The sequence below is a fragment of the Polistes canadensis genome, unplaced genomic scaffold (assembly GCF_001313835.1).
Source record: "Polistes canadensis isolate GaletaPanama2010 unplaced genomic scaffold, ASM131383v1 scaffold_30, whole genome shotgun sequence".
Classification (NCBI taxonomy): Eukaryota; Metazoa; Arthropoda; class Insecta; order Hymenoptera; family Vespidae; genus Polistes; species Polistes canadensis.
In genome coordinates, this window is record NW_014569577.1 from 131171 (window position 1) to 151280 (window position 20110).

At 28.7% G+C, this 20110-nt stretch overlaps 5 protein-coding genes across 11 annotated transcripts in view; 3 read left to right on the forward strand and 2 right to left on the reverse strand.

The window, feature by feature from the left end:
- Positions 1 to 7056, forward strand: part of LOC106784097 (N-alpha-acetyltransferase 15, NatA auxiliary subunit) — a 49427-nt gene extending 42371 nt beyond the window's left edge. Inside the window, exons 9-11 of the mRNA XM_014743238.1 lie at positions 5200 to 5393; positions 5517 to 5625; positions 5875 to 7056. Coding sequence (XP_014598724.1) covers positions 5200 to 5393; positions 5517 to 5625; positions 5875 to 6491 — 920 coding nt within the window. The 3' untranslated portion in view covers positions 6492 to 7056. The remainder of the gene's footprint in view (positions 1 to 5199; positions 5394 to 5516; positions 5626 to 5874) is intronic.
- A 3493-nt stretch (positions 7057 to 10549) lies between these two features.
- LOC106784101 (deoxycytidylate deaminase) lies at positions 10550 to 13070 on the reverse strand. Of its 4 annotated transcripts, none has more exons than XM_014743246.1 (6): positions 13007 to 13070; positions 12425 to 12466; positions 12091 to 12190; positions 11525 to 11763; positions 11236 to 11449; positions 10550 to 11140 (listed from the first exon to the last, which is right to left on the reverse strand). In XM_014743246.1, exons 3-6 carry the CDS (start codon positions 12126 to 12128, stop codon positions 11017 to 11019), a joined length of 615 nt encoding a protein of 204 aa, XP_014598732.1. In that variant the 5' UTR covers positions 12129 to 12190; positions 12425 to 12466; positions 13007 to 13070; the 3' UTR covers positions 10550 to 11016. The 4 variants fall into 4 exon arrangements, with proteins under 4 accessions (XP_014598732.1, XP_014598730.1, XP_014598731.1 ...); XM_014743244.1 differs by having other exon boundaries at positions 12091 to 12320; positions 12420 to 12466; positions 13007 to 13069; XM_014743245.1 differs by lacking the exon at positions 13007 to 13070 and having other exon boundaries at positions 12420 to 12892.
- A 95-nt stretch (positions 13071 to 13165) lies between these two features.
- Positions 13166 to 16420, forward strand: LOC106784098 (fumarate hydratase, mitochondrial-like). 3 transcript variants are annotated; one of them, XM_014743239.1, is made up of 7 exons: positions 13166 to 13446; positions 14238 to 14375; positions 14675 to 14875; positions 14961 to 15243; positions 15326 to 15588; positions 15665 to 16054; positions 16131 to 16420. In XM_014743239.1, the coding sequence occupies exons 1-7, from the start codon at positions 13327 to 13329 to the stop codon at positions 16257 to 16259; spliced, it is 1524 nt and encodes a 507-aa protein (XP_014598725.1). In that variant the 5' UTR covers positions 13166 to 13326; the 3' UTR covers positions 16260 to 16420. The 3 variants fall into 3 exon arrangements, with proteins under 3 accessions (XP_014598725.1, XP_014598727.1, XP_014598726.1); XM_014743241.1 differs by having other exon boundaries at positions 13168 to 13446; positions 14238 to 14388; XM_014743240.1 differs by lacking the exon at positions 13166 to 13446 and adding an exon at positions 13989 to 14166.
- Positions 16421 to 16612: 192 nt separating this feature from the next.
- Positions 16613 to 18324, forward strand: LOC106784099 (arginase-2, mitochondrial). Of its 2 annotated transcripts, XM_014743243.1 has the most exons (7): positions 16613 to 16890; positions 16963 to 17035; positions 17109 to 17314; positions 17388 to 17551; positions 17639 to 17754; positions 17819 to 17941; positions 18007 to 18324. In XM_014743243.1, the coding sequence occupies exons 1-7, from the start codon at positions 16807 to 16809 to the stop codon at positions 18240 to 18242; spliced, it is 1002 nt and encodes a 333-aa protein (XP_014598729.1). In that variant the 5' UTR covers positions 16613 to 16806; the 3' UTR covers positions 18243 to 18324. The 2 variants fall into 2 exon arrangements, with proteins under 2 accessions (XP_014598729.1, XP_014598728.1); XM_014743242.1 differs by having other exon boundaries at positions 17388 to 17754.
- Positions 17909 to 19255, reverse strand: LOC106784102. The gene is made up of 2 exons (XM_014743249.1): positions 18918 to 19255; positions 17909 to 18787 (listed from the first exon to the last, which is right to left on the reverse strand). Exons 1-2 carry the CDS (start codon positions 18921 to 18923, stop codon positions 18362 to 18364), a joined length of 432 nt encoding a protein of 143 aa, XP_014598735.1. The 5' UTR covers positions 18924 to 19255; the 3' UTR covers positions 17909 to 18361.
- Between the last annotated feature and the right edge of the window lie 855 nt (positions 19256 to 20110).

The following is a 20110-nucleotide window of genomic DNA, read 5'->3' on the forward strand; positions in this document are numbered from 1 at the left end:
TCATGGTAAATAAAATAATTTTATCATCATCTGTGTGCTATTCAACAACCTGACAAGAAATTTGTGTGTTTTTTTGTTTTTTTTTTTTTTTTTTTATTTTTTTCTTTTTAAACGACCGACAACGTTCTTGAACTTCCGGTTATTCAACGTGTCCGAACTTGACAACGTAATACGGATTTCCGTGATAAACACTGTAACGTCGTAAAAATAACTTCGTTTATATTAAACGAACATTTTGTATTGTTGTTATATAATTCGTACACGAAATCGTAAATATATTTTTGTTACGCGTGCAATAATTATTAATATTTCAATATTATTATTATATATATATATATATAATCAGGTTTTTATTGCACAACTTACAAAGTTTTTTACAATGTCTTATTATTACTACACTTATATTTATATTTATCTCACAACTTTTGGTTCATGCTACTTTACTTATATTTAACTCACAATTATTGGTTCCTGCTCAACTCACCCCTCCGCTATGAATGTTTATCAACGATCTTAACATCAAACTATCTATTTCAATATTATTATTTTTCGTTTTAATATACTACGCGCTATTTAATATCATTTCTTTTTTTGTATCCGAAATATTAAAACAAAACGTATAATTTAATAACAATATATATTTTTGTTGGTAACTTTATTTAAAAAAAAGAAAGAAAGAAAAGAAAAAATAAGGAAAATTATGCAAATACGAATATAAATATATATATATTTTGTCTGAATTAAGGGGTAGAAAGTGAAATATAATTTAAACGTGCCTCTACTAACTTTTCTTTTTTCTTCAATTTAACATCTAATTGTCGCTTATGATAATATCATTTTGCATTCTTTGTGTCCTTGTGCTACAATGTACCTGTCATTTCGTCGTTGGTCTACTTTGTCTAATCGTTGCTTGTTGTTTTACCTGACAAAATACAAATCTATTGTTCACATTTCTTTTTTTCCCCTATCTTCATTATTATTATTTAATATAATTTATTTGTCGTTCTCTCATTTCTTTGTTTCCTATCTTAATTATTATTATTATGATTTCTTTTTCCTTTTTTTTTTTTTTTTAGATATTATTGATATTTCTATTAATTATTTATCACAATACTTAACGCTTAAATGATCGTGTGTGTATATTATTTCTCGTTAGGAAATAAAAAAAAACATATAGTTATAAGAAATTAAATATCTACATGTTTATTATAAATATAGTTTTTAAAATAAGTTTAATTAATTGTATGATACTTTTTTTTTTAATAGCCTGTTTCATTATGCATAAGTGTACACGCATAAAAGTTACAATGATAAGTGATATTAAAAAGCGAACAAAATAACAAAATAATTACACGGGATATATAAACGCGTACGTATCAAATAAATAAAAATAAAAGAATTAATAGTAAATAATAATTTTTAAATTAAAAAATATGAAAAATAAAATCGATCGTATGATCTATTACCAATACTCGATAATAAAATAGAAAAAAATAATTACACGGATATGAAAAAACGTGTACATATAAAATAAATAAATAAATAAACAAAAATATCGATCATTCATTTCGATCGATCATGATCGTTTGCAATAGCAAATGGATTTATTCTTAGATAAGAACGTGGGAGTTAATAATCACGTGTAAGAACACGGTAACGGTGTTGAGATGTTTTTGAAGGTGCGGTCTTGCATTGAATATAACCGGATAAAACGATTTCGTTTCGCTTTAAAGTCCAAACGCAAGATACCTGTTACGTTAACGGTCTGCCATCCATAGTAAATGCTATGGAATGGAAAAACGTTTCTAGATGGTCTTTACGTTGAATCATTCTAATAATTGACAATGAACGGTTATAACTGTTGCTTACCAATTCACGGTCTAATATAAATTGTACATTATTTTTATTATTATTATTATTATTATTATTATTGTTATTAAAAACTAAAGAAAAAAATTTATTGTTATTTTACATTACCTCACGATGATTAATCGAAAATCAAACAGTCGTAAACAATTTGTTCCATTTTTATATATATATGGACGTGTGTTTGTGTGTGTGTATATATATATATGTTGAAAAATGAATTTTTATAAATTAATTAATTCTATTCTTCTAACCACACCTTAATTATCACTTTAATATTACACGTTTAGCCATATTTGCCACGATTTTAATATAAAATATAAAACAATATAATAATGGCGCCGATCAATAAAGGTTATCAATATGGCGGGATCCAACGTATTAAATTTGAACTCGTTCGTATAGATTAATGTCATACTCGATTGGTATGACTATAAAAAAAAGAAAAAGAAAAGAAAAAAATAAGTTATTCTATTTATTTAAATATATATATATATAAAATGAAATATACAAAAAAAAAAAATACGGTTTCGCTAAGCGGGTTGTAAAAATAAAATATATCTCCTAGAAACTTGTGACGTGTTTTTTTTTTTCATCGTAACTTTTGTGCATGTACACTTATGCATAATGAAACATACTATTAAAAAAAAAATATCATACAATTAATTAAACTTATTTTAAAAACTATTTTTATAATAAATATGTGTGGACTTTTAATTTCTTATAACTATATGTTTTTTTTTATACAATGAAATATTTCAATTGTTATTACTCGTTGAGACGCAACCCTGTGAGACACATTTGTAATAATAATTATTTTTAAAAAAAAGTATCGAAACACACACGTTAAGAAAATAAATTAAAACTTATTATATGAATTATGAAATAACAGAAGTAATTTAGAAAATGTTAGAAAATTAGATACATCTAATCGCATCCACGCATCCCTCGATAAAAAAGGATGCGATTAGCATAAAATGCGTGTTTCGTTTTGATTGGTTGGTTGGTTAGTTGGTGGTTGTGGTAGTGGGGGGTAATGCAGCTCGTGATTTCTACTTACTTAACATTCCTACGCGTGTACCTCTCATGTATTAAGCGTGCAAGGTCCTCACCTTCTTTATCAAGGATACAAAAATTCCTCTAAAAGATTCTTGCATTATCCATTTATTTCATTAATTAAATTTTGTGACTCTCGTTCGTGCAAAATCTAACCGTATTCGTTAAACGAATATTATTTATTCCACGATCAAAAAAAAAAAATAATAAACACATTGGCTCATTTCAAAATATTAACTTTTGTGCTTTTCGTTCGATGGTTTTATATTCTTCTTTTTTTTTTCTTTTTTTGTCTTTATCACATTTTTATCGATCTTATCGAATTTTATCTCGTTTGATGTCGTTAAAAATGACATTCAATCGTGACGTGCTTTTTTTTTTTTTATTTAACACTCTGCATCACGACATAAAAAAAAAATATATATATATATATACATATATATATTTTCTCTCTTAAATGTCCAAAAAGATAATAATAAACCACGTTTAAACTAAATTTATTTCATAATCTGTATATTTTAATGCAATTCTTATTTTTTTTCTTCTAACAAACCATCATCACACGTTTCTAGGAGATATATTTTATTTTTACAACCCGCTTAGCGAAACCGTATTTTTTTTTTATATATCCATTTCGATTTTTTGTCAGTCGCCGCCTATATTCGTTTAATTTATTTTACGTGGTATTAAAAAAAAAAAAAAAATAATAAAAAAGAAAAATACAAAAAATTGAAGGATAATATTTTTTACGTAATTTTGAAACAGGAAATATCTTTGAAATCCAAAGCTCTCCTTTTTTTCTTTGGCAATTCTTCTACGTTATTTATTTATGGGAGCTCCGAATTTACGAAGCATGTCAGTGCTCTATCTCTCTCTCTCTTTCTCTCTCTCTCTCTTTCTCTCTCTTTCACCTAATCAAACTTCTACTATAATTCGTTATGTAATTGGAAAGCGCGTTTCCTCCTCGTTGCACTATAAATTCATTATTAATTCGAGAGTAATTAAAAGTCGTCGAACATGTGGAATCCGTCTATAACGCAACCCCTATTATATTTATTATACACACGTAAATATATCACACACTAGTCGTTATTTTACATAATTTGTTTCCTTTTTTTTTCTTACGTATGCAAGATGATTGTCCCATATAAAACAAAAACGAAAAAATAATTAAACGTTAAAAAAAAATCCTCGATAAGAAAAAAAAAAAGAAAGTTTAATATTATTTTCTCGAATTCTTCCGTTTTCATTTGATTTATTAAATAAAATCGAATATTTTTTAATCATTTTTACTTGTATCGATATAATAAAACACGTGTTGTATGTATAGAAATACTCGAATAAATATTTTGAATATAGATAACAGTCTACTTAAACTTCAGTTTGTCGACTAACTTCACGGTGTTAATTTTTCGTGTCGCTTGCGCGCGCATCGTAATAATTTACTCTCATCATTTTTTTCCCATACGCGCCAAAAGAAGTATAACTTCGAAATTAAGACAAATAATAAATCGAACATTTTCTTTAGATCTCATACGTTCAAAATAAGACAAATATTCTAATAATCGGTTTTCATTATGATCCAACAATCGGAAAATAATGAATACATACAAAAGGTACACCTTGTATATGTCGCATAATCGGTCATCGTCCGATCTCTTTTTTTTTTCTTCTTTTTTTTTTATAATCCTTTCTAGTTCTAACAGTATTACTTATAAATCAGTATCGTAAAAACTTCCAGGGGTGGCAGGGGGCAGGGGGAAGGGGGGCTGCACGTGATCGAACGAGACTCGAAACACGTGCACGCATGCTAAACATATCTCACATGTTTACACATACTTACACGTACGCTTACGCACATATACACGTATTATTAACGAACCACCACACCGACCTAAAGTAAAATCGTACAACTTGTTCTGGATAAATTCCTTTCTTTAAAAAAAGAAAAAAGAAAAATTGAGGAAAGGAAATGAGAAAGAAAAAACTGGAAAGACGGCAAACGAAAAATCTAATTAGAATAATTCGAATAATTGCGCTACCTGGTCTTGCACGGTATTACCACTTGACCTTGGATCTAATAAAAATCTCGAGTAAAAGTAAACGAATCTTGAAATAACCGAACTCTCTTACATATTATCCTTAACGTTCAATATTCCTATGAGAGAGTGTGTGTATGTGTGTTCTTATGTTAATCTCATGATTTATGAATCACATTTTTGATTATAATCAATTTGTTAAATTAATAATTTGGATGTGTTTTTGAATAATCGACAGAAAATTTGGCACCGTCCGAGTTGAAGAAACTTAGGAATAAACAGAGGAAACAACGTAGGAAGGCAGAATTAGAACGACAACAGGCTGCACAGGCTCAAGAAAAAAGAGAACAACATAATAAGTCGCGACAACAAACTGATCCTGATTTAGAACAACCGACATTGGACGAACTTATTCCAGAGAAATTGGAAAGGGTTGGTTATCTATTAATTGAATTTTACTTCTTTTTATCTAAGATCAATAAAAAAAAATACAAAATAATACAACGTGTGTTTGCGTTTGTATGTATATATATACATTTATTTATTTATTTGTAGGTCGAGGATCCTTTGGAACAAGCGATTAAGTTTTTACAACCATTTCAAGATCTGGCAGCAAATAGAATAGAAACACATCTAATGGCATTTGAAATCTACATACGTAAAGGTAAATAGAAATTTTTATGGGGTGGGGTGGAGGATGGGGATATAATAAAATATAAAAGTTCATCGTTTATTTGAACCCTCTGTAATTAAACAACGTAAACTAATGTAACGCTATAGAGTTAATAATGAAATGACAACAAACAACAGAATTATAGAGGGTTAAAATTAAACAACAACAACAATGATAATGATGATGATGATGATGATTGAAGGAATGTTATAATTAATTGAAAAACAATATTGATTCCAGGCCGTACACTGTTAATGCTGCGGTCAATAAAACGTGCTCATAGGCTGGACGCGAATAATCCAGATCTTCATACGTGTTTGGTGCGATTTTTATTGAATACAAATCGTTTATCCTTGGAGGGTGCCGTTGGTGAAGTTGTTAAACGACAAACAGCAGACATATTTTCCGATTCAACGGCGGTACAATTGAATACGGAATATTTGAAGAAAAACAGTACTTCTTTACCCCATTTGCTTCAAGGTGCAAGAATGTTGTATTTGTTGGACCCGTCGGCACAGACGCGTGCATTATCTCTCGTTACAAATGTCGATGAACTTGAAAATGTGACATTGAAGAATTGCACTAAAGTACTCGAGTCAATGCAAAACGGTGACTTTGGTTATTGCGACAGTACGATAGCCGAGTTTATAACTAAATGTCGCGAACGTTTTCCGTACGCTACTGCATTTCGGTTGCAAGAAACAACAACAACAACAGCAACAACAACATCAACTATTACTACTGCTACTACCACCAATACTACTGCTACTACTGCAATTACTACTACTACTTCTACCACTACTACTACTAAAGCAACTGCCAATCATCAAGATAAAGAAAATTCTATTAAGAACTGATCCAGGTACGCGCTATCAAGCGTCGTAACTGGCTTGCTACCACGTAGTTAGGCGAGGCAAATCGTGTTTTTTCAAGAGGTGGATTAATAAATAAATTAATAAAATAATGTCGAAGCGTATCGATCTACGTTTTCTCGAATGATCGTTCTAAGAATTTAATTCAATTTAGGAATTTAACGAGGATAAATAATAAAAAAAAAAAAAAAAAGAAAAAAAAACAAGGGTAGAAAAGAAAGGGAGAGAGAGAGAGAGACATACAAAAAAGTAAAAGAAGAAGAAAATAATGAAGGAATTGGCGTATGGTATAATCGATGATGAAAAAACAAACAAGTAGCAGCGGCCGGCAGCAGCAGCAGCAATGTAAACACATATACACACGCGCGTTATAGCTGTGTTGTTCCTAGAAGATCATCTCTACATTTAGTGCATATAATATAACAGTGAACGAAGAAAAAAAACAAAAATAAAAAGAACAGTGGCTAAATTCATTAGAATGGTGCTGGGGATATAAAGATTTAAAAAAAAAAAAAAAACAACAACATAAACAAAAACTTAATTCAATTGATAATACGAGAGAACTCTGACGACACATGAGAGACACATACTTTTTGAAGAATAATTTAAACAAAAGGACTGGAAATAGATTAATATTATCAAGGGAAAGAAATTGAAGAAAGGAAGAAAAGAACGACAGAAGAAAAAGGACAACAACAAAAAATAGGAAAGAAAGAAAGAAAATAATTCGAAGCATGCTTTGATTGTCAAAAGAAAAAGAAAAAAACGCTCTTTTTTAATTTGTCTAAAGAAGTGAAAAATATTGTAACAGTGTGCATTGAAATAAACGGGTGGGTAGGTGGGGATGGGGATAATGATACCGTGCAGTGTGTAAAATAAGAAGACGTGCAAGACTAACATATTGGTACAAAGAAGAAGAAGAAGAACATGGGGGAAAAAAAAGAAAAAAATAAGAACAAACAAACAAATAAAAAGACTTGTATACATTCATTACGCGCGCGCTTATTAAAAAAAGAGTAATTTCTACTCGAATGTTTAAAAAAAAAAAAGAAAAAAACCGAGGAGGATTGGGTGTTGTGTTGTATCGTCGTCTAGCAGCATCAGCGATGCCTAAATAATTACTCTACCGTGTAGAGAGACCCGCGAAAAAATAACTTAGACTATCATCGAAGCGTCGATTTAACAAAACAAAAAAAAATTAAAAAAAAAAAAAAAAAAAGAAAAGAAAAAAAACTGTACCATGTACGCGTCGTACGTCGATATATCTGCAGTTGTGGATGATGATGGACCTTGGTTCCATATCGTATGAACTAAATAATAATAATATTAATAATAATAATTATTATAATTATAATAATAATAATAATGATAATATTAATAATAATAATAATAATAATACTGGTTCGCATCTCTTATCATCTTGTGTGAACTGGTAATTTAAATTCAAGTGAAAAACAAAAAAAATATGCGATTATAGATTTGAAACGTTTTCCTTCTTTAGAAAACAAAGCAAACAACAGCAAACACGGATAAACGTACTATACACACACACACCACACACCACATATACGCACACGCACACACGCGCTACGTAACACTAAAAGTTTAATTAGTTCGCCGTGTCGTTTCTTTCAGGGCAATGATCTGCGTTTTGATTGTAGACCCTGATTGAATATGATATTCCATCGAACAATTAATGAATTATTATTAAAATTAAAAAATACCCGTAGTTGTGTGCTCATCTCCACTACGAAAAGTCCTCTGTGAAAGTTAACTGTTAAGTATCATTAAAAGAAAGAAAGAAAGAAAGGAGAAAAAAAGAAGAAAATTAAAAAAAAAAAAAATAAAATAAGAATAAGCTAACAAACAACAAACACTTGTGCGTATTGTATACGCAAATTACCAAAGTATCTTATCAAATTGAAATCAATAAGTGTCGCGATAAACGAATTATCATGCATCTGTATGTGTTAAACAGGATTACAGGAGTTTTAATAAAAATATAACAGTGAAGCCTACCGGTATATAGAAATCAGAGAATGAATCATTATGATTACCTCGCTTTCGTCTGAGATATTTAATAATAAATAGATACTCATAATTAGCTTAGTATTCTTTCTTAGAGACTTTTTTCTTTTGTTTTTTTTTTTTAAATAAATACACCATCTCTCGATAAATATCGTTTAATTATTATTACAATGATATTGATATTGATGATGATGATGATGATGATGATGATGATGATGATGATGATGATAAAGAAGAAGATGAAGATGAAAATGAAGATAACGATGGTGATGGTGATGGTGATCATGATCATGATAATAATAATAATAAATAATAATAATAATAATTATAATATTAATAATGATAATAATAATAATCTTTGTACATACTTCCAGCAATACTTTGCCAATATATAATCTATCTCCAGTCTCCGTCTATTTTCCATGATAGTAGGATACATCATTTTTTATTTTTCAGTCAAGAAATAATTATTCTGTACGTGTGTGTTTTATGTTCGCATACTCGCTCCCGAACAATAATAAATTCGCGAATGTCTCTTGTATAGTTAGTCACCATCCGTAATTATAATCACAATTATAATATATCAGTATTTATTCGACTTACAAATCTACTACCCTCCCACAATTTTGAAAAGCTAATTAAGTATCGAATATAAAAAAGATATTAGGAAATCGATGGAATCTTGTATGTGAAAAATATTATTGTCAAATAATTAATCGCAAAATCGATACACACGCAATTTTAAAAACAAAAAAGAAAAGAAAGAAAAAGAAAACCAAAACAAAACAAACAAAAAGCTGTTCATTTTGTATAAATGCATGGTATGTGTTCTCAGGGCTATGCAATTAATGCTACAAATAAGCATCTTATTCTGTAAGTATCATTCGTTTTCATCTGTAGTCATCTAATCATTATACATATTGTCATGCGGCTTTGTATAACGAGAATTATACCATTAAATATTTCTATATATGGTGTAGAGAATTTTTCTCGAAATTTTAGTAAAATACACGCGCGTCCCGCGTTGTTTATCATCTTTATTCGCAAATTCTTTTCAACGATTACGCATCTTTATCTATATACTACTTATTGCGTTAACTGTTTTATTGTTCATTTTGATAAATGTCTTCGTTTTTTGTTCTTCTTATAATACAACACAACTTTTACGCGACTGTTCCAATCTCCTCTCTCTCTCTCTCTCTCTCTCTCTCTATCTCTCTTTACAAAATTTTTATATATTAATTGCTCCAATCTTTATCCAAGTTTGTTATACCTCTCGTCAAAAAAAAAAAAAAGAACTTTCTATGACACTTGCTCGTAAATAATTTAGAAAAAAAAAAAAAGAAAGAAAATAAATAATACTGAATAAGAATCAGACATATTTTTTAAATATTAAATCCAGATTTGTCTTTTAGTCCTTCTTGCCTCAATCTTGATTTAAATAAAAGATATAGCTGTAAATATTTTACCTATATCCTACAATAAGTTATAATGTTCCAGTGTTTATGCCGGGCGGGGAGGGGGGGGGAAGAAAAAATGATGTACGCTCTTTTCATTCGGTACAGTTAATAATTCATATAAAACAATACTTTTTGTGATACATACTTTTTCTCGTTAGATTTTCGACAAAGAACAATTACAAAATCGCGGTAAAAAACGACACATTTTAAAAACATAAACTTTCACGTGTATAGTATGTACATAAGCATATTCATATATATATATATATATATATATAAATTCTTGGATTTATAATCATTCTATTTGCTATAACGGTACAGACACGTTAAACATGTAGTTTCAATTGTCCCTTATTTTAACCGTTTGAAAGAAGTTGTACACACACTACATGCTTCTATCATGCCATACCACATTTTTTCTCGCCCACATTTACATTTGTACAGCAGGTAATTCATATATATTAAAGAAAGAAAAATAAAAAGAAAAAGAAGCTACTGTGTTATATATACTTAATAATATTATACATGTATTATTACAAAACTCACTTCACTTTCTGTACATTAGTTTATTTATTTCTTACTAAATATCCACAACCGATTAAAAAAGTGGAAAATAAAAGTAACTATATGTGTAAAGAATTAAAAAAAAATTGTGGTATTCTCTATCTGCGTTTGTACCTATATTCTTCATTAAATTTTATATGTAAATATTGACTGACTTTCTTCAGAGAATACCTATTTGTGCAGCAATCTAAGTCACACAATTACGACTTTAATGGTGACTTCTTATTTAAATAAGATTTGACCTATACCATGTCAAGAAGAAAATAAAAAATAAATAAACAAATATATATACGTAATCTATTATTAAAATATTATTTTATTCAACTTTTTTATTAAAGTTTCATTTTTGTTTCATATTTCTCTTCACGAACTTATATCTGCATCTGTAAAATTCTATTATTATCTTTTAACGATGAAGTCAGCAAATCGTAGTCGTTGTTGTTACGATTGATTACATCTCAATTAGTTTCATTGTCTACAGATTTAGAAATGTTTAAACTTGATAGAGAATTGTTTAAACTTAATTCGGAATTAACATCATCGAAATCAATCACAATTTTCGTTTTGCGTGGTGTAAACTGTCTATAAAAAAAAAATAGATCTAGTATTCTTGTTGCTCGTTAAATATAATAGTTCTGCATATAAAAATAATGAAAAATAAATTAAAAAAATCATACTCATATACAACTTTAGCAGCATCAAGCATTTTCTTAGACGCTTTAGTATCAATTTTATTTTTGTTTTTATCAGACATATAATAAATCTGCTTTATACCAGATTGAATAATTGCTTTAGCACACTCATTGCAGGGAAAAAGGCTTACATACATCTTACAACCCTCCAATTTGCTCGAATTCTTATTTAATATAGCGTTCATTTCTGCGTGGCATACTATAAAGATAAATTATTAACATTAAAAATGATAATCCATCCTGAGATAATATAACAATTATCAAACATCCTTACCGTATAGTTTCTTATTGTTCAACTCCTCATTGGAATTCTTTTCCCAAGGAAATACATCATCGCTGCAATTTCTGGGCATACCATTGTATCCAACGCCTACTATTATGTTATTTTCATCTACTATACATGCTCCTACACGAGTAACCGGATCTTTACTACGCTTAGCAGATAATAATGCTACTCCCATAAAATAGTCATCCCAATCTATGCTCGCTCTCCTTTTGGAACCTGTAGGATTGCTGTATACACATCAATTTATAAATAAATGATTACTCATATGTCTTTGTTTCTCTTTCTCTTATGGATTTGGGAGAACTTGACAACACTTTCACATAGCCATTACACATCTCCCTAGGGTTAACAGCACATGGTGTTCCCAAGTGGTCACACATCCAAGTACTAACCATGCCCATCGTTGTTTAGCTTTAATGATCTGACGGGAACTAGTTTTTTCAACAAGGCAAGGCCGTTGACAAATTATTATTTTTATATATATAAATATTGTCTTATAGGATAGACATTTTAATAATTTAGCAATGAAAAATATAAATAAAAATATTATTTACCATTCAACTAACTGTTCAGTAGAAGGCTGCACATTCATGTTGAAGAAATGTTGTCTAATAAATTGCACACACGTCCAATCAGACTTACAGCGAGTGTCAACTGAAGTCAATTTATTAAAATACAATTATTAAAGATTAATATTATCTATTGTTCTTGAAAGTGTACAGTCAATGTGGCAAATATATAGCATTCTTTATTCAAATTGCAAGAAATGGTGAAGGATAAAATTCTAAAAAAAATTATTATTTATATGAATAAATATATATATTACCTTACCAGATAGACATTTTAATTTTGTAATGAAAAATAAAAACAAAGATATACTAACATTACCATTTACCCTTCGTTTGATTTGTATAGTAGAATTTTTCACACCTATGTTAAAAAAATATTATCTAATAAATTGCACACACGTTTGATAAGATTTTATTAAGAGAGAAAAGTTTAATTTAAAGAGAGATATAAGAATTTAATTAAGAGTTTATTAAATCGTTATTTTATCTTTTTATTTATTTTTTCATTGTTAACAATGCAATTAAAAATGTTCAATCAACGGGACGAAAATTTCACAGAACCATCTTTATTCAAATTAAAAAAGAAAAATGGAGGAAGATAAAAATTCTAAATGCAAATTACAACACTGGCGTAATGTATTTCCTTTTCCATTTTTATCAATGATCTCTTAAATTCTTGGAAATAAACACTTTAATTAGGTATCGAATGCACGAACAAAGTTTGTCAGAAAACAAGAACACACAATTATTTTTTAATTCATAATTTTATTCAAACAAAATATTTTCTTTGACGCATTAACGTTTCTTTTTCTTTTTAATCATTTTCGATATTATTTATTTTCCAACGATTAACATATAAAATTTTAATGTGTTTTTTTTCTTCTTATTATTATTATTTTACCACATGGTCTTTTCCAATCAGCTTTGATCGATGATTAATTTAAATGTGTATTTAAATTAAAAAAAAAAAAATGTTATAACAGCGAACTCAGTGCCGTCTATTACCGAAACCCTGAACTAATTACTACTCCCATGATATACGTTTCGTCAAATCTTATTGACTTTCGCACAAGTATCATTTCGTTCATCGTGTCTCATAGTAAAGAAAACAACTCATTGAAAGACATTCAAAAATATCAACGTTCATTCATACATATCCATGTAAACCGTGAATTAATAAAAGTAGCAGTAAAAATTATACGACAAAAAAGAAATATAAAAATGGGGTTAAATATTCTCAAGTCGCGAATGTTAAATCTTCGTCATTTAAAAAAAGATTTTCCAGTAATTCTTACTTTAAGACTGCCTTTAAGTACATCACGAATTTGCAACAATAGCAAGGTACATTAAGATTATCATTTTGAATGAAATTTTAACGCTCCAATTGTGTGATATTTTGTTAATTAAAATATAATAAAAAAATAAAAGAAATAAATTTGTTTAATATCTTTCGTATTTTTTTTTCTTTTTCTCATCTATCGCGACAAATGAGATGTTGCTTTTATGTAATCAAATCAGGTGCCAACTTTAGATAAGAATTTATTGTTCACATGTACCTAAAAGATACTTTAATTCATTGATTTATGCGTTAAAAATGAATTATCTTATGTTAATTAATATTTAACAGAGATGTCTCTGTCACCGGACGATCAAAAAAAAAAAAAGAAAAGAAAAGAAAATGAGCTTTGAAACAAACGTCAACCATATTATTTTTTCTTTCTTTTTACGTTTGTTCTATCATTATGTAAAGTTTAACATTTAAAAACACATATGATGTCTACCCGATATATCTTTTCAAACGTTAAATATTCATTAATCTTATGTCAATAATTAAAAATTAAAATTATAATATTAAATTTCTTATTCACATAAGCGAATTTGAGTGTATATGTGTCTACATGTTTTTTTACCAATACTTCTTTCCAATCGCCTGCTTTAATAAATGGTGATAAAAGATTTCACATTCTAATGACCTTGAATACTTCCACATACTTCCATTTTATGATAGAGACAGATTTTTGTTATTAGCATTTTAATATGACTACTAACTCCTTAGAAATGGTAAAATTATTTTTATTAATAACTCTATCATATAATTTTTTTTTTTCTCATTTTGTTTATCATTGTTATAGGATTTAGAAGGCCAAGAATATAGAATTGAAAGAGATACGTTCGGGGAATTAAAAGTGCCTACAAATAAGTATTATGGAGCTCAGACTGTTAGATCGATGATGAACTTTCATATTGGAGATACATTTGAACGCATGCCTGTAAGAAAGACTGGTACTTTAAAATTCATTTAGATTTTTGTTATAATATACGTTTATTTTATTATTCTATTTAACCCTTTGAGTATTTTGAATGTGTATATGCATTTGTCGATACCAATGCAAAGAATGCAATGTTGATTAGCGGGTTGCTAATAATTGTTTTGAGTCTTCGATCAGTCAATGGAACTTGTACTATAGCAATAAAACATTGTATTCCTATGAAGCGTTTCAAAAGTATTCATTGCTCAAAAGGTTAATCTTCTTACGATATACTTATCAACATTTATTGAATTTTGTAGTATGGCATTATTGTAGCCATGGGAATATTAAAGAAAGCTGCTGCCGAAGTAAATAAAGAATTTGGATTGGATCCAAAAATTGCTGATGCTATTAGCAAAGCCGCGGACGACGTTATAAGTGGCAAACTTTATAATGATCATTTTCCGTTAGTGATATGGCAAACGGGATCTGGTACGCAAACGAATATGAACGTTAATGAGGTTTGATTTTTTACTTAATACACTTGAGTGTTTTAATTGTGAATGATATTGTATGATCTAGCCTTTCTTTCAAAATATCAATTAGGTGATTTCAAATCGCGCTATTGAAATACTTGGTGGAAAACTGGGATCGAAAACACCGGTTCATCCCAATGATCATGTAAATAAGTCACAAAGTAGCAACGATACATTTCCAACTGCAATGCACATAGCAGTAGCCTTAGAAATTAATAAAGTACTTCTGCCAGGTTTAAACTGTTTGTTAGAAGCGTTAAAAAAAAAATCGGAGGATTGGAAGGATATAATTAAAATTGGAAGAACTCATACTCAAGATGCCGTACCTCTTACATTAGGACAAGAATTTTCAGGTATAAAATTTGATTGAAGAAAAGGATATAAATAAAATTTAAGAACTTTTCTTTTTCTAATATATAATATTTGCAATTTCAGGCTACGCGACACAAATTCAAAATGGAATTTGTAGAGTAAAGGATACCCTTCCTCGTCTATACGAATTAGCGTTAGGTGGTACAGCGGTTGGAACAGGATTGAATACTCGTAAGGGATTTGCTGAAAAGGGAGCTGCAAAAATAGCTCAATTAACAGGTTTACCATTCGTTACTGCACCAAATAAATTCGAAGCTCTTGCCACGCACGATGCTATAGTCGAAGTACATGGCGCATTAAATACTGTTGCTGTATCTATGATGAAGGTATATATGTTTATTATTTTTTATTAAATAATAAAATACACGATTTGTATGAATTTATTTTTTATGCGCTTATCAGATAGCAAATGATATTAGATTCTTGGGAAGTGGTCCACGATGTGGTTTAGGAGAATTATCCTTGCCAGAAAATGAACCAGGCAGTTCAATTATGCCAGGAAAAGTAAATCCTACTCAATGCGAATCAGTTACCATGGTTTGTTGTCAAGTAATGGGAAATCATGTTGCAACCACTATCGGCGGAAGCAATGGTCATTTTGAACTTAATGTATTTAAGCCGGTCATGGTAGCCAATACATTACGATCTGCAAGATTGTTAGGAGACGTTGCTCAGTCGTTTACAAAGAATTGCGTTGTTGGTATCAAACCGAACATCGATCGTATAGAGAAAATGTTAAATGAAAGTTTAATGTTGGTTACTGCACTTAATCATCACATTGGATATGATAAGGTACATTTATTTTGCATCGATAATGTACATTTGTTTCGTGATATATAAATTTGACAATAAATATTTTTGTTTTTAGGCTGCTGCTATTGCCAAACAGGCTCACAAAGAAGGAATTACTTTAAAAGAATCTGCATTGAAAAATGGATTAACATCCGAACAATTTGATTCGTGGGTCAAACCCGAAGATATGCTTGGACCTAAATAAGTTGATGAAAGATAGCATAAAAATTTGTTAAGCAAGAAGTACATTTTTGTACGTGCATTTTGTCATTGAGAATCTTCCCTTTATACAAAAGAATACACTAAAATGAATGTTTCAAAACATTATTCAAATCTCAATTATACCAATAAAGTATCATCAATCAAGGTTTTTTTTATTTCTACGTGTTACCATGTATAAGGAAGAGTATCGGGCAAATTAATAATGTATTTGATAAAATAAAATAAATATTTATTTATTGTTAACTTAATGTTATTTTAGATAAATGTTAACATAAATTTATATGTTATAAGATGTTCTTTTATTTTGTTAAATAATATTAACTATAAATATCCGAGAAAATAAATCGAATTTCAAAGAAAGTCTATAAATAACTTACGTTATGTTGTCGTCGACATGATTATTATATTAGAAATATGTTGTAATGTATATTATCAATGTTATGGGTCAGAGTGGAATAACCTTGGCAATTTCAAAGTAATTTCTTCTAAACTTATTCACTTATGTATTATAGATAAAGTCTGCAAACGAAATGTTTCGAACGATTCTAAGAACGTTTAGTACGCGTAAATATAATAAAGTTGGTTTAATAGGTGTACCTTTTGAAAAAGGACAGGTAAATTTAATTTATCAATAATAATTATAAGTGTTTAATTTTCCATGTTTTTCTATTTCTAAAATATTATAGCAAAAAAAAGGTGTCGCTCTTGGTCCTAAAGTAATTAGAGATGCTGGTCTTACAAAAGAATTAGAAGTATTAGGTAGTTCATATTTTCATTGTAAATAATTAATTATATTTATTAACGTATTTAAAAACTATATATTTTTAAATAGGTTTAGATGTTAAAGATTATGGAGACATTATATACAAAACGGTAGGTACAGGCGATATAAATAATATGACACATTTGGAAGATGTAGCAGCATGTACTAAACTTTTATCTGAACAAGTTCAAAAGATATTAAAAGATGATCGATGCGTATTAACGCTTGGAGGAGATCACAGCGTAAGCGTTGGAACTATAGATGGCCATGTTCAAGTATGCTATTAAAAAAACAGTATGTTTTGAATAAGTAATATGCAATAGATATTAAATTCGCTTTCCATTTAAGGCAATGGAAGATATTGCAGTACTTTGGATCGATGCACATGCAGATTTAAATACTAATAAAACTAGTGAAAGCGGAAATGTTCATGGAATGCCTGTAGCATTATTAACGACTGAGCTTTCCGATTATTGGCCGCATTTACCTGGAATGGATTGGCAGAAACCGATGTTGGTTTTATATATTATTTCTTTAACAAGTTTAATTTATGTTCTATTCTGTGAGAGAATATGTAGAAAATGTATATATATTTACAGGCTATCAATTAGAAACGTGGCTTACATTGGATTAAGATCCGTAGATCGTTACGAGAGATTAGTTATTGAAAAATTTGGTATTCCTGCTTTTGGGATGGAAGACGTTGAAAGATTTGGTAATTTTTATTTTCTAAATTATGCATCTTAATTTTGACTTCTCTCATAAACTTGCTATTTCAGGTATTCATAATACAATTTCTATGGCATTAGATAAAATTGATCCTTACGGGGTAAAATCACTGCATGTTAGTTTTGACATTGATTCTTTAGATCCCCTGGAAGCTCCAAGTACAGGAACAGCAGGTATACAGTTTAAAATTATAATAATTTATTTTACAGATTATACTGTATATATATTTGTTTTATAGTACGAGGTGGATTATCTCTACGAGAGGCAATTCATATAATGGAAGAAATACATAGAACACGTAGATTAAATGCTATAGATTTAGTAGAAGTAAATCCTCATATCGGTGATCAGCGAGATGTTAAATTAACTGTCGAGGCTGCCATATTTATTATTCAAGCTGCTTTAGGATATACTAGACGTGGTTTGAAAGTTCCTAAAGGTGTTACTGATATGCCATTGCAAACATTTAAATAATATGATAAATTAGTATTAAAAACATACTTGTATGTGAGTATCTCTCTCAATTTATGCAAATAAACTATTGATTTCATATGAATATATAATTTATACATATAATATATTTACAAATTTAATTATAATTTATCAGTAATAGCTGCGCTATCGTCTTTTATCACAAACACTTTACCAGGTATTTCTTTAATCGATAATTCTACTTTGTAAATATCAGCTTTCAGTTTGTTCTCCATGTCTTTCTTTACAAGAGCTTCAACACGCAATTCTCCAAAGCTTTTAGATCCCATGATAGGAATTGTAAGCCAAGTTTTATTGTCATCAGATCCATTTTTTTCCGCATCGCTTATATCAACTCTTTTTTCTTTTATCGGAGTTCCCAATAAATCTAGGGCCTTCTGATGATTGTACAAATGTTGCATCGCATCCTTATAAAATTGAACTTCGCGAATTTCATTCTGTATTTTATAACGAAATGCATATCCCGTTCCACCTACTACTAAACCAGTAAAACCAGCAATTTTTACTAATGTTTGAAGCGAGATCATCTGTATCAAATGAATAGCTCATGTTAAATACGATGTTATTAAAATATTTCATATTTAGATAAAAGAAATATCATTAACCTAGATTATATTTATAAGAAAGAATTGTAATATAGAAAATGTCCAAAGTTACCTTCATAATGTTATTTTAAAATTGTAAGGTTATGTCGCACATGTATTATCAATACTCATAATAGTTTAATTATTTATAAAAATATTATTATGTTATCTACGATAGTATAAAAATTAAAAAAAAAAATACAACGAATTATATATTTTAAAGAGGTATTAAATATTTATATATTTATTGTTGATAAATTATTTTTATTACATCACCACTGTAGTAAGGAGGGTTTACGTATAACCTATATATATACCACGTGTTACAATGGGAATGGTAGAATTACGAATGTTGTATATGTGTGAGATTAAAAATATTATAGAAATAGAGAGATTTTATGAATCAAATTTAACTTTTTGCAAATTAAGTTCATCCTTTTATTATTAAGAAATTCAAAATTACTTATCTTATGAAAATTGTGTGTAGATACTTGATAATGTATATACTTAACCAAACTTATAATTATTATTTTTTCAAACATATAACTAGTTGGATTTTAAATTAAAGTTTAAGAAAAAATAAAACAATTTTGTAGACAAAATTTTATTTGATTTGCATAAAATTGAATTTTGGAGTAAAAAACCTGTATAATTAGAAAATGTTAAAAAATAAGTATATTCATTAAAATCTCATTACGATTTCTTTTTATTTATTTGCACTTAACAATATTAATGCATAAATTATTTCTAAATACAGTGATATTACAATACTTCCTTTGATGAAACATTTCATTCATATTTGGAAGAAACATCAGAATAATATTAGCACAAATCTCGTTTTCTTTTTTTTTTTTTTTTCGTTTGTTAATAATGGCAAGAACGAATCAACGATGTTTTTATTTTATTTATTTTTTTCAGTGCGTGGGGAGCAAACTAAAGAAAAGAATGAACAAAAATAAATGTAGCTCTATTATCGGTATATTGTATAATCTCATTCATTTATTTCTGTAATTTTATTTAATTTTATTCTTGCGTGTAACATTCCCTAATCGATCGATGGATGATTATTTCTAAACATACCGACGTTACAACAATTTACACACTAGGCTTAAACCCTTTAGTGCCGAATGACGATACGTCATTTTCGATAAACCTTAGCAAATTCGTTAAATTAGTTCGATATCTTTCGCATAGGTACGATACTTTTAGTTCGGCACTAAAAGGATTAAGAAACGTATGTGCAATTTTTTTAGTAGAAACTAATCC

Excerpts from the sequence above, each read along its gene's own strand:
- LOC106784101 (XM_014743246.1), bottom strand. The coding sequence starts at position 12,128 with ATGAATGTGCAGCCTTCTACTGAACAGTTAGTTGAATG. Across the intron at positions 11,764-12,090 it reads ACTGAACAGTTAGTTGAATG|CAATCCTACAGGTTCCAAAA; the intron begins GTAAATAATATT and ends ATGTGTATACAG. Across the intron at positions 11,141-11,235 it reads GCTGCTAAAGTTGTATATGA|ACAGTTTACACCACGCAAAA; the intron begins GTATGATTTTTT and ends TTTTTTTTATAG.
- LOC106784098 (XM_014743239.1), top strand. The coding sequence starts at position 13,327 with ATGGGGTTAAATATTCTCAAGTCGCGAATGTTAAATCTTCGTCATTTA. Across the intron at positions 13,447-14,237 it reads GAATTTGCAACAATAGCAAG|GATTTAGAAGGCCAAGAATA; the intron begins GTACATTAAGAT and ends TCATTGTTATAG. Across the intron at positions 14,876-14,960 it reads CGAATATGAACGTTAATGAG|GTGATTTCAAATCGCGCTAT; the intron begins GTTTGATTTTTT and ends AATATCAATTAG.
- LOC106784099 (XM_014743242.1), top strand. The coding sequence starts at position 16,807 with ATGTTTCGAACGATTCTAAGAACGTTTAGTACGCGTAAATATAATAAA. Across the intron at positions 17,036-17,108 it reads AAAAGAATTAGAAGTATTAG|GTTTAGATGTTAAAGATTAT; the intron begins GTAGTTCATATT and ends ATTTTTAAATAG. Across the intron at positions 17,755-17,818 it reads GGAAGACGTTGAAAGATTTG|GTATTCATAATACAATTTCT; the intron begins GTAATTTTTATT and ends TTGCTATTTCAG.